This window comes from Dermacentor albipictus, chromosome 1, assembly GCF_038994185.2.
Source record: "Dermacentor albipictus isolate Rhodes 1998 colony chromosome 1, USDA_Dalb.pri_finalv2, whole genome shotgun sequence".
Taxonomy (NCBI): domain Eukaryota; kingdom Metazoa; phylum Arthropoda; class Arachnida; order Ixodida; family Ixodidae; genus Dermacentor; species Dermacentor albipictus.
In genome coordinates this window covers 465,459,344-465,473,133 of record NC_091821.1, presented here as the reverse complement: position 1 = coordinate 465,473,133, position 13,790 = coordinate 465,459,344, and the positions used below count along the sequence as shown (strand labels likewise).

Genomic DNA, 13,790 nt, shown 5'->3' with positions numbered 1-13,790 from the left:
TTCACTGTTACACGCATTGAGAATTTTCAGGGAATATCAAATGCCATCGTGTTTGCTTAGAAAGACGAGCATCACTGTATTGCAGCTTCTTTTTCTTCCCGAGTAGGGTCAGACGAAATGAGGTGAGTAGAGAAGTTTTATCGTTGTTCGTGGAACACGCTTTTGGTGGTCTACAGGAAGCCGCTGCGCAACAGGTCCCACGTAGTCAGGGTTGATTCCCGGTTCGCAAATCAGGTCTTGGAGGCGTCTCCTTAGGCGAAGTACACATGCCGGATCTTGCCATCCGTGTTCCACTTGTTAAATGCAGCGACCCTTTCATATGTTTCCAGTCAGTTATCGGGTTCGTCAAATCATGATCCACAGAAGGCCGGTGGCTCTGTGGGCTGTTGCAGCGCGATGAACGACGCTTGGCCTGCCATTGGGGTTGAAGTAGCGATGAAGTTGCTGGTCGTCTCAGGCAAAAGTCCGTGCTCCGGGCAGCCATTGCAGCCTGCGGCCACCGAGCTGGTTCTTGGCGACGTTGGTGTTGTCTTCCGCGTTCGGGCTTCGGTCACGGCTCTGTGGGGGCGTCCTGTACATGAAGGCAAAATACCTCTGCCAAATGTCACGTAGTAGGGACTGCAAAGAACACAGTAGCCATACACTGAATAACGAAAAATACCTTTTATTGGGCAAACCTGTGCTCACAAAAACAGGCTACACCTAAAACACAACGATAGCGGTGGACGCAGTCGGTGGTCGGCGAAATCTGATCAGCGGATCAAGCGCGTCAGATTTCATACATCAGCCTTTGAACGTTCGAGAGTAACCGCTGGTGCCCGCGTGTATTCCAGAAAGTTCTGCAACATTTGGGTCGCGCATACATGCAATCGGATTACACAATGTCCGGCGTCAACAGACAGCGGAATGAGCGATTGGTAAAATTCGAGAAAATTAGGACACCTGCGGGCACGTCCCGCGCTGAGCGATAACATTTGTTTGCCGGTGAAAAGCGGTCACGCGTAAAAGATAAACAAGTGCAGTGTCAATATGTATGACAGATTTGGAACTAATCTGTCGCCAATATTGTTTGAATATATGAAAAGTCATTTATAGGATTTACTGTTACACGCACTGAAAATTTTCAGGCAATATAAAAAGGCGCCTCGTTTGCTTAAAGAGATGAGCATCAGTCTATGGTGACCTTTTTTTCTTCCCGAGTAGGGTCAGGCGAAATGATTACAGCAGACGCGCTTTATTCGAAACATACCGATAGCCTCACAACATACCCTAAGAAGGTGCATGGAACTTTTTACACAATTTTGAACCATTTATAAACAAGCTAATTTATTGTTGTCTTAAGTTTTATCCGCACTTTGGCCATATTGTTTCATATATGCATAAAAAAATATGATTCAGCTCTCTGTAACCTTGGTTGGGCGTCCTTTCAAACAAGCTTCCTACACCATGATCCATGCCATAATAAAAATTTCATCTTTCTATAACACAGCGTTCATTTGTTTTGCGCTTCTTCGTTTATGAAAGAGTCAACTACCGGTGCAAATTAGGCCTCAAACTGGATGAAGCAACAGATAGCATGTAACAACACATATATCCTGAAAGGTATCCCAGTGCGGACTGCCCTGCCTGTAGACTAACGGCAACATTGGACCTTGTATTGTTGGAGTGCTAAGCCATAGGCTCCTACTTCAGCGAGGATAAGTGATCTGCGCTCTTGAACAGCGCGGAACTCAACGACCAAACCCTGGCCGTTCAGAGTGCCCGCGATCGGACCGTCAAGCTCGGCTTGGCGGTCCCTACGTGGGTCTAGCCGGGTGGCGCGGGGTCTCCCCTGCGTCTTCGCAGGACCTATTATAGTTATTTCACTCACTCACTCACCATTTGAGTTTACTTGTTCTGTAATCAATAACGATGTCTAACGTTTTCGCTCATGGCTGTTACAGCATATAAGGGCGTCTTCTGCAGTGAAATAAGGGACAGAGAAGATTATAGCAACTAAAAAATAGAATACAGTAGTCGCATGTTCCATCATGTACTTCATTTGAATAAAAGCTGGTTGAGGAAGTATAGTTACTGTTTTTGTCAATAGGCCGTAAGCACAGTGGTGCGTTTTATTTTACAGAGTTCAGTCATATACAATGATTTGATACAACCCATGAGCACACAAATCGGCAACAAATCAGTGGCACTATCGATGACCCTGATGGCGAAGCAGTGCCCGAAAAACACCGTGACAACTTTCCAGACTGGAGTCGGCTGCGTTGACATTCCTCTGAACCTGACGCACGTAAGTATGCTATTAAGTGTTATCTGCTTTGCTGCTCCGCCTTGTTTCAGCAAAAAACCGTGGCTGCTGGATGTTAACCCTAAGAGAAGTGTAACTCCTACGTGTTTTGCGAGGCAGTTGCACTCATGATAAATATAGGAACATCCGCAAAATGGTGCAGGTTTATGAATCAGTCAGCCTTTATTTCGAACAGGCTCACGGGAGTGTTTTCGGTCGAATGTACTGCACTGAGTAATAGTGATAGATGATTTTCGCCGAGGTCTCATGTATATGTTACGAGGGTTGCAATGTGGGCTTGTTGGTAATGCATCTTAAAGGGGTGTACGGTAGCGCGATTAAAAGACGAGACAAAAGAAGACACACAGGGACACACACAGCACTGTGTGTGTGTCCCTGTGCGCCTTCTTTCGTGCCGTCTTTTAAACGCGCTACCGTACACCCCTTCAAGTGGCAAATGTTACTACACAAATTGAGGCTGCTTTCTCAATGAGCAAAGAAAGAGTGAGAATATTGAATTACCTGCCTTCATCAGCAGTCATTTTCTAACAGAATGTAGAAATGTCTGAAATGAGTACAAATATGTTTCACAATACAGTTGTGTTCTTGGCCACGATCACGCCATTTCTATGGAAACTTCTAGAGTCATAATATATTTTACTAAACAGGAATAACTGACAGACAGACAGACAAATAACTTTAATAGCAAGGTCCTGAGACGCCTTGCCCTAGGGCAGAGCTGCGGGCCGCTTCCACGTGGGGACTGGTAGGCCGAGCCTAACCACCGCATCGTGGGCTCTCTGGACAGCCCAGGTTTGACGTGCATATTCTGAGCTCCGGATGGCAGAGCTCCAGTCTTGTTCTGTGATGCGATTGGGTCCCTGTAACGAGGGGCATCGCCAGAGCATGTGTGCGAGATTGCTAACAGCCCCACAGTCGGGGCAAGTAGAGCTGAAAGCCTCTGGAGTGATCATGTGGAAAAGGGCCAGGTTCGGATAGCACTGCGTCTGAAGCATGCGTAAAGTGGACGCCAGAGGTCTAGCCAGTTTGCAGTGAGGGGGAGGATAAGTCCTCCTACCCAGGTGATAGTGCGTAGTAATTTCGCTGAAAGTAGTGAGAGTGTCCCGAAACTCGAGAACCCGAGAGTCTGAGCTCAATCTTGCTCCCGCGCGGTGGGTTAGTGCGCGCGCTTGGGAGTGGGCAACGTCATTAAGATTGGGAAACGAGTCAAGCTGGGGGTCGAGGTGAGCCGGAAACCACGTGATGGTGTGCGGAGAGATTATTGGATTATTATTATTATTTTTATTATCATTGGAGAGATTCTAATTGCAGCAAAGCCTCTTACAAAGATAGGCTTCCTCAAACAAGTTTGGACGAGCAGAATCTAAGTAATTCAAGAAGCCTTTGAACTGATATGCTACAGGCCTTCCTAAAGGATGCTTGTTTGTTATGTGTAATAATATGTTTTATAAACGCCCCCATTGAAACAACTAATGCCCTCCAATGCACTGTCACATTTAAAACGCGCCTCTATTTTCAGGGTTTTGCCTTGTTTACCCAGGGAGGGTAAATCAGTTCACTCAGGTAGTCATATTAAAAAGTGCAGAAATAATGGAATGTTTACTTGCCTAAATGTGGGTGACACGTGGATATCGCTAGTGAAAGCGCACCGTCTTGTAAGCTACCTAATTGAATTATTCTTGTTATTCTTGCAATATCGCCAACACTGTCTTTCACCATGAAACGGTATTACTTCCTTAAATGTACCATCAATCAAAGATCCGGTGGAATCATACATTCTTGAAGCACTGTTAGTTCGTAAGCGTAGAAGATATTCATAACTGGCAGTATAGTGCTTGCATTCACCACACATATTACTCTGATGAGCGCCCAGCTACTGAATGGCCTTGAGCCATTGAGAACCTGGTCGCTCGCCAGCTTCTCAACAAAAAGAAGCGAAGTAATTTGATTTGGTTACTTGCAATACTATAGAATAATCTAGCAATTTCTGGTTCAATGAATAGGTGTGCAAGTTAAACCGATTCGATGCCATTACCACTTCTAGGGCTGAAACAAAGTAAAACAAACCATCCGCCGACTCTTCCACACTTCTGCTGGCAACGACGCCTGTTTAGCGTGTTCTGAAAATGCTTCTCGAAACACACTTGGCAGGATTGTGTACTTGATCGGCGAACAAATTGCTCAAATTGAGTTATGTTACGTACAGAAATTTCTTTTTCGCTTGTCAATCCCGTAACGTAAGTCTTTATGCATGTTTCTGCAACCGTGCCATTTGAATGCAATGTAAACCTGCGGCGACTTGCGCGCTACATGAAAGAAAAGTAACCAACTGCAGAAATTTGCATCCTCATGTGCTCGCAGTTATGCGCAATACCTGCTGGCCATATCCAATGTCATCACTACTCAGCCATGACGAGGCGTTATGCAGGTGGCGCTGCCCTGACGGAAGACATTTTCTTCGAACTGGAGCAAACCTTCGCATCCAAGGTGGGTGAAAGCGGCGCTTCTCAGTCTAAGCCCAACGGAGCTAGGAATGATTCAAAGGCAATGTGCTAGCAATTAAGTGTTTTTTTTTCAAAGCTGGGGTAGTAGTCACGAGAAATACATTTTCCTTACAATACAATGTCGACAACGGCTAGATCTGTTTTTATTTCCTACACGGCGGCTCGTGGTTAGAGTTACCGAGGCTTTCTGTACAAGCAGCATGTCACGCCCTGCACCAGTTTTAAACATCACAGACCTTTTAAAAAGAGCCAGATCATGACAAAATGCCATCGATTAACTTTGGCGAAGAATATTATTAAACAAAAATCAGCGTTATATCTAGAAGCAATATGCGCTATAGTTTAAAGAAAGGGGAAGTGCACCAGTTGGCAAGTACTATGAAATAGTTGAAAGGAGAAAGGCAAGAAACATTGAGTGCATCCTGCCAATTTCATCACAAGTCCTCCTCTCTAGGATTACATTCGTCTCAGCCACAATGTCTGAGCAAGCTTTAGCATGAAGCAAACCTCATCGCCATGTTCGAACGTAATTTTACTGAACAAGTTGCATATGTGGCCACATTTAACAAACGCAACATGAAGTCGAACGGAGATTCGGTTCTGCTGAAAAGTCCTTCCGCATTGTAGAGCTTTAGATACCACGTGCGAAGTCACAGAATTGTTGCGTGAAAAAAAGCATGGGGATCTTTTGGATCGAGTATTTTAGTAAAATTTAATCGAGCTGGTGGGCATCCACTTATTACAGCAATTTCTTCAATAGTTTCGCACTCTGCAGTGTCGTCACGTTTTTGCGCGCACAAAGCAGTGTCATCGTGTTACAGTAACAGCTGCATCAAATGTACTTACCGCTAGAAGGCAGCACGTCACCATGCACCCAGAATTACCAGTGACATCTGAACGAATACACATGAAGGGCTCAGACAGCAAAGCAAATTTGACTGAGCTGCAATTATACCACTAAAGCGCTATCGAAGTGGCAGCAAGATTTATCAGAAATTTGCGAAGTGGTTCGTTTTAAAGCATTTACATTCACGTTCTGCAAAAGAAAAAGAGAGAGAAACAATTTTTATACCTATAGAAACACACACACACACACACACACACACACACATACACACACACACACACACATATATATATATATATTTCCACTAGGTGTCACGAGGCAGCGCTAAGAAAGAAGTGACTGGAACGCGCGCTCGGCAAGAGGTGGGCGCTGAAGAAGAAGTAGACGCTGAGGACGCCGGCTTGGGTTCTTGTACGTCATCTTGTAGAATTGTCTGTCTCGTCAATGCCGGGTAAATCTTTGTCTTTTCGTGACAAAACTGGTGGAGGTGCGTGGTACGCTTCATCCGATGCCACGAACCCCTCCTGGTAGCAGGAGTACCAGCCCCATACTAGTGGATACCCCTGTTCACCGGGACAGCAGGAGAATCCGAGGATTGCCTCCGGAGCTTGACCATCTCTCCGCAGCAACATCGACGCCCCCATGGACCAATATGGAAAGAACATCGGCCTCTCTATGGACCGTTATGCAAGGTACGGCCACAACTGCAACTCAGTACCTGCTGCAGAATCTCCGAGTGCTGAAAGCGTTCCACGGAGATATCTTCGAGGATGTAGAAGACTGGTTAGTCCAGTTTGAGCGTGTTGCCGAGATAATGGGGCGGCGCGGCGAAGTTGAGGAACGTCTACTTCAGCTTGGAGGACGGTGCCCGCACTTGGTACGAGAACTGAGAAGGGCTCATCAAATCGTGGCTCGAGTTCCGTCGTGCCTTGCTAGAGACCTACACCAATGCTGATCGCTGCGAACGAGCCGAACGGGTGCTCCAATCCCGCATTCATCTGCCGAACGAGAGCGTGACGTCGCATGTCGAGGATATGACGCGCGTCTTCCGTCGGGTGGACCCAACCATAGGAAAAGAAGCTGCGCCACCTAATGCGGGGAGGTAAGGAACAGCTATTTGCTGGCCTTGTTCGAAGCCCGCCGAAGACCATGGCTGAATTCTTAACCGAAGCCACCACGATGGAAAAGATGTTACACCAGCGCTCAGCGTTCTATAACAGGCAATTGAACCCAACTTCACCTTCGTACCAGCGCTCAGCTCCGTATGACAGGCACGCGAACGCTGCTTCACTGACGGACGCGATTGCCTTTGGAAACGTGGACGTTCTCCGAGCTCTTATCCGCTCTGTGATACGTGATGAGCTTCAACGGCTCGCCTGTCCGCCTCAGCCCACGCTAGGTTCCATTTCTGCGCTTGTGGGGAACGAAGTGCAGCAAGCGATCCAAGGTCCCGTTCCAAGCAGCAATGCACCACCTGTGACAGCACAGTTACAGCGGCCGTCGTATGCGGAGGTTTTGAGGCGAGTCCCTGTCCCCGCTCCGACCCATTTCGACCGCGCCACGTCTTACGTCGCATCATACGTTCCCCCGCTCCCTTCTGTGCAACCGATCCAACGCATGGAGGATCGTTGCCCGCTGGAAAGGAAATCTGACGTCTGGCGTACCCCGGACATAAGGCCTCTGTGCTATCATTGTGGAGAAGCCGGTCACGTATACCGCGAGTGCCCATACCGCCGCCTCGGACTGCAAGGTTTTGCCGCGGATTCACCGAGGCCCAGATATGGCGAAAGGCCTAGGGCGATTGCAGAATACTTGACACAGCAGAGTATGCCACTGTTCCCGCGGCGGCAGTCGCGCTCGCCGTCCCCCAGGCGTTCTTCCCCCGCACCTAGAAGCCCTCCAATGGCAGTGCAGGGACGCTCGCCAAGCCCTCGCCGGGAAAACTAAGAACAGCGACCTTCGGGGGCGAGGCCGCTGACAATCGCCCTTCCGAAGACCTCCCATCGACGCGAGCACGGTCCATTCAGCACGATTCAACGACGACAGCAGCCGAACTTAGCGACAGACTCTCGCTTGACATACCTGTTGTGCTCGACGGCCGCCACGTTAGTGCTTTAATGGACACGGGGGCCGACTACTCAATCTTGTCCGGAAAACTAGCGACGGAACTTAGAAAAGTTATCATGCCTTGGTCTGGAACGCCAATTCGTACTGCTGGCGGGCATATCGTGACACCGTTGGGCATGTGCACGGTCAGAGTACAAATTCGTGGGTCCACGTTTCCAGCCAGCTGCCTTATACTCCGCGATTGTTCTCGGGACCTCATCTTGGGCGTCGACTTTCTGCGATTGTATGGTGCCATTATAGACCTCCGGGAGTGCACAGTGACTTTTTCGACAGAAAGAGCAGTGAACAACCGCGACAATTACCGACGTAGCGCGCTTCGAGTTTACGCCGACAGTGTAACCGTACCACCACGCGCAAGTGTCCTGCTAATGGTCGTGTGCGACGATGTGCGTGACGGCGAAGCTGGTGCAGAGGGCAATTCCTCTCTTATGCTGACTCATGGTGTATGTGCAGCCCGCAGTCTTATTATGCTTCGAGGTGGACTTTCGGTGCTCCTCGTGACGAATTTCAGCCAGGAACATCAGTACCTATTTCATCGTACTGTTTCGCACCTATTTCGCTGAGCCCATTGCAGACGTTGCTGAATGCTTTGCGTCTGCGACGAAGGAGAACCCAGCTCAGACACTCAGCAATATCGACATCAATTCAGGCCTTTCGGAGGAAAAGCAGAAAGCGCTGGGCGAGTTGCTCCTTCGGTTCCAGGAGTGCTTCGCATCATCTTCTAAGGTACGCCAGACGCCTATCACGAGACACCGAATAATCACGTATGACGATGCTCGTCCCATACGAGAAATGCCTTATCGTGTATCGGTGAAAGAGCGCAACGTGATTAATGCACAAGTGAAAGAAATGCTTGACGATGACGTCATACAACCATCCCAAAGCCCTTGGTCATCGCCGGTGGTCCTCGTCAAAAAGAAAGACGGAACGCTTAGGTTCTGCGTTGACCATAGAAAGTTGAATAACGTCACAAAAAGACGTTTATCCGCTTCCGCAGATCGATGATTCGTTAGATTGACTCCGGCGAACCAGGTATTTTTCATCCATAGATTTGAAGAGCGGATATTGGCAAATCGAAGTTGACGAACGAGATCGCGAAAAAACTGCCTTTGTTACCCCAGATGGACTGTACGAATTTAAAGTACTTCCATTCGGCCTGTGTTCTGCACCGGCCACATTCCAGAGAATGATGGACACTGTTCTGACGGGCGTGAAGTGGCATATTTGTTTAGTATACTTAGATGACGTCGTCGTGTTTGCGGCGACCTTCGAAGAACATCTGAAGCGTTTAGAGACGGTACTTGTGGCGCTCCGCTCCGCTAATCTCACACTAAAGCCAGAAAAGTGTCACTTGGGTTACGAAAAGTTGAAGTTTCTCGGTCATGTCGTGAACGCCGACGGCGTCCAGCCTGACCCAGATAAAACATCTGCTGTTGCTGCTTTTCCGACTCCCCGTGACAAGAGAGCAGTACGCTGCTTTTTCGGTCTGTGTGCGTACTATCGTCGCTTCATCGCTAATTTCTCCCGGATCGCCGAACCACTCATATGCCTCACGCGAGAAGACACACCCTTCGTTTGGATGGATGAGGAGGACGGAGCTTTCACCGAGTTACGGCAGCGCCTGCATGAATCACCCGTCCTCGCTCACTTTGACGAGGGCGCTGACACCGAGGTACATACCGACGCAAGCAACATCGGTCTTGGCGCTGTACTCGTTCAACACCAAGAACGCGTCGAGCGAGCGATCGCTTACGCCAGTCGCACCCTTTCACGCGCCGAGATCAACTACTCCACCTCCGAGAAAGAGTGTCTAGCGGTTGTGTGGACCATCATGAAATTTCGGCCTTATCTCTACGGTCGCCCTTTCAAGGTGGTGACAGACCACCATTCCTTGTGTTGGTTAGCGAACTTACGAGACCCGTCCGGGCGACTTGCTCGATGGAGTCTCCGTCTGCAGGAGTTCCATGTTACCATCGTCTACAAATCGGGCCGCAAACACGAAGATGCGGACACGTCGTCGCGTGCTCCCGTCCAAACTTGCGATAAGGACATGGACGAAGATGGCGCATTCCTTGGGGCCCTCACCGCTTCCGACCTGATCAGACGGCAGCGCGGAGAAGCCGAAATACGCCCTCTCATCGATCACCTAGAAGGCAAGAATGCTACAATCCCATGACACATTTGTCGCAGTCTCTCGACCTTCTGCCTCCGACAGGGCGTCCTCTATAAGAAAAACTCGAGTGCCAGCGACAAAGACTATTGGTCGTACCTGCCACCCTCCGTAATGACATTCTCCTAGCCTGCCATGATGAGCCCACGTCTGGACACTTGGGATTTTCACGTACGCTTGCAAGAGTACGCCAGATGTACTACTGGCCTAGACTTTCTACCACGGTGAAGCGTTACGTGCAAAGCTGCCGTGAGTGTCAACGTAGGAAATCACCGTCTTTGAAGCCCGGGGGGTTACTCCAACCCATCGCACCACCTAGCGCGCCGTTTGATCAAATCGGCATGGATCTTCTGGGACCCTTTCCCTTGTCAGCAAGCGGAAACAAGTGGATTATAGTCGCTACAGACTATCTAACACGCTATGCCAAGACAAAAGGTGTACAACGTGCCACGGCCTACGAAGTTGCCCAGTTTTTTATCGATCAGATAGTTCTAAGACATGGTGCCCCATCACATGTCATCACCGACAGAGGAACAGCCTTTACGGCCTAACCGATAGAGGACATATTCGAGCTGAGCTGCACGCAGCATCGCAAGGCCACTGCCTATCATTCGCAGACCAACGGACTGACGGAACGGCTAAACCGAACCATTGCTGAGATGCTGTCTACGTATGTAGACGTCCAGCATAAAACATGGGATGAAGTCCTGCCGTACGTTACATTCACGTACAACACCGCCATTCAGGAAACAGCACGATTCACACCGTTCCATCTTGTCTACGGGCGCGAGGTCCAGACCACGCTAGACGCAATGCTTCCGCATGACACCGACGCATCACTTCCGACGCCGAGCAACTTACTCAACACGCAGAGAAAGCTCGTCAACTCGCGCGCATACACATCGCAAAGCAGCAGAGTACAGACGCATGACGCTACAACCTTCGACATCGACAAGTCGAGTACCAGCCAGGTGACCAAGTCTGGGTGTGGACTCCAATCCGTCGCCAGCGCTTGTCTGAGAAGTTGCTGAGCAGATACTTTGGACCCTACAGAGTGATATGCCGCGTTAGTGAAGTGAACTATGAGGTCATTTCCGACGGTGCCGCGTCGCCTCGGTGTCGACAGCACCACTCAGAGATAGTGCATGTTATTCGCCTCAAACCGTATTTCGCGCGTTAAGGCGGCGACAACCCGATCTCATATGACATTCGCACTTTCACTTTCTTTTAGAAAGCATCGGGTCGATGCTTATCTTTGGCGGGGGAATAATGCCACTAGGTGTCGCGAGCCAGCGATAAGAAAGAAGGGAGTGGAACGCGCGCTCGGCAAGAGGTGGGCGCTGAAGAAGTAGACGCTGAGGACGCCGGCTTGGGTTCTCGTACGACATGTTGTGTAACTGTCTGTCTCGTCGACGCCGGGTAAATCTTTGTCTTTGCGTGACAATATATATATATATATATATATATATATATATATATATATATATATATATATATATATATATATATACAGTAAAAGCTCGTTAATTCGAACCGCAAGGGGAAGCCGCTTCAGTTCGGATTAACGAAAGTTCGAACTAACGAAAGTGAAGGAGGGCAACAGTACATTGCGATTTGGAAGCAGCAGGGCATGTCAGAAATTTGGCGTCTCAGAAAGTGATGGCGTGTGCCGCGGGCACATTCCATCTTCAAGTCGAAGCTCTGGGTCCGACTGTGCCACACCACCGATGTCCACCGAAACGAACGTTAGCCGAGGCTTAACACCATCCCAATGAATCGTGACGGCCGATACCTCCTAAGCTGAAAACAGAGGTGCACAACCGATGAAGACTGCCGAGACAAAGACACTGAACATATGAAGGTGGCGAAGGCCCTGATTCGTTGGTTCTTGATTGTAAGCGCAGCTGCGACGTACTTGATTCGCTGTGTTTTGGAGCTTACCGTGCCATCTCCGCACAACATTAGCAGCTGTACAAGATTTGCAAAGCCTCCGAGATTCGCAACGGGCAAGAAGTCTCCGAGGTTACGTACGCCGCTGCCTTCTGGCTGACCCCGCGTCGGTTAGATTTTTGTCCGATTTTGCCTTCTCTCGCCGTTCTCTCCGTTTCGGAGGCAATACAGCCTTGTGTGTAGGCAGTAGGCGCGTTTCTCTGGCCGTGTGCCAGGCGAGCGTAGTTCGAATTATCCGTGAGGGAACCTTCTCGCGTTCGAATTAACGGACTTTTTTATACATAGACTTCTATGGAGCTTGGCCGGACCAAATCGTACAGTTCGAATTATCCATAAATTCGAATTATTGAAGTTCGAATTAACGAGCTTTCACTATATATATATATATATATATATATATATATATATATATATATATATATATATATATATATATATAATTTTTAGAATCAAGAGCCAATGACACCTATAAAGTTAGAGAAGAAACCCCGCTTATTTAAGAGCCATAAGCCTAGAATTTTGAACACGGCTCCTGCGGCCATTTGAGAACTTCACCGCAATGCACCACCACAACTCTATGGGCAACGCTTTTGAAAATGATAGTTCAAAAGGCCTCCGGAATTTCATCAACATTCGGTTAGCAACGTCGAGCGGGTACATCTTCCTAAGAACATGAGAATTTGCGGCACTTAGTCGTAACTTCTCTGCCGAGTTATAGCACTGCTTTCATTCTGATCGAAATTCTGCTATAACGCAGCAATGACGTTACGAAGAAGTGCCGCAAATGCGCGTGTCAATCAAGGCGTACCTTATGGAGGTTACTAACTGAAAGTTGCTCAAATTCCAGCCACCTTCTGAAATATTTTTTTTATCTGCTGCCAATTACGCTATATACGCTGGTGCACTGTGCTGATGTTCGAGAGATGTCTGAAGGGACAATTTTGGAAACGCTAGGCGTCAGCACACTCGCAAGTGACTACCTGGAGAGACGAAAATCACTCCACAAGGCATGAAAAAAATTTTCGTTGCATTAAGTTGCTACGTGTCTTTCAGCATCATTATAATTTCGACAAAAGGTAGCCCTTCCTCGATTTTTTTTCCCTCTACGGCAAGCGATGGCCGAGGAGCGTTGTTGCAATGAAATCTTGCATGCACCCATTTGCGTGTAAGTCCTCACGCTGTTTTCCCATTGGTTGTCTTGATCTGCTGCAGGTGTATCTCCTTCTGAGCCAGCTGAAACATGCGAGGGCATCACCCGTGGCGTTTATCATGGAGCGCTACGACATGGAGTTGCAGCGCCAGATAAGCTTCTTCCACGTCAAGAAAAAGAAGAACGTTCTTTGCGCGGTCAGCCCATTTGGTTTTACAAAAGAAACAAAGGGCGAACTATTAAAGTTTTCATAGCCACATTTGCAGCACACGGCAAATGTGTTTCCTAGCAGGCTTCTTCGGTAGCCGTTGCTTCTGGTGGTGCGCTATTGAAAGAGAACCAAGCAATTGGCCTCTCAAGAGGATGCAATCGTACCACTTTGTCCAACTGTAAATCAAATACGTGGATAAGACACACAGATGATTAGGCACGTCTTATGACATTGCAATTTCTGTCGGGCTTAAAGTAACGGACAACGCTCTATGACACGCAGGGTGGCAGGTGTCCTTGCGAGCGTAGAGCATTGAACACGAACGTAGGGTGCATCTTCTGTAATTTTAAAGCTAGCAATCAAAGTTACAAATGGATAATATGCATCTGTAGTCGCAATAAAACTTAAAGTCAGGTGTAGAAATAAGGTTGTACAAGCCTACGCTCCAACGTCCAGTCGCGACGATGAGGAAGCACATTTTATGAAGATGTTGAATTAGCGATAAGAAAAGTTCAAACTCAGTATA

At 48.3% G+C, this 13,790-nt stretch overlaps 1 protein-coding gene across 5 annotated transcripts in view; it reads left to right on the top strand.

Annotated features, from left to right (window-relative positions):
* The window catches only part of LOC135905614 (uncharacterized), a 56,679-nt gene extending 43,367 nt beyond the window's left edge, over nucleotides 1-13,312 (top strand). For 4 of the 5 annotated variants that reach the window (XM_065436567.1, XM_065436566.1, XM_065436569.1 and 1 more), the window contains 3 exons: nucleotides 2,123-2,287; nucleotides 4,667-4,792; nucleotides 13,116-13,312. In XM_065436567.1, the coding sequence (XP_065292639.1) occupies nucleotides 2,123-2,287; nucleotides 4,667-4,792; nucleotides 13,116-13,307 (483 nt within the window). In that variant the 3' untranslated portion in view covers nucleotides 13,308-13,312. The remainder of the gene's footprint in view (nucleotides 1-2,122; nucleotides 2,288-4,666; nucleotides 4,793-13,115) is intronic. The other variant, XM_065436570.1, reaches the window with a different exon arrangement.
* Nucleotides 13,313-13,790: the final 478 nt, after the last annotated feature.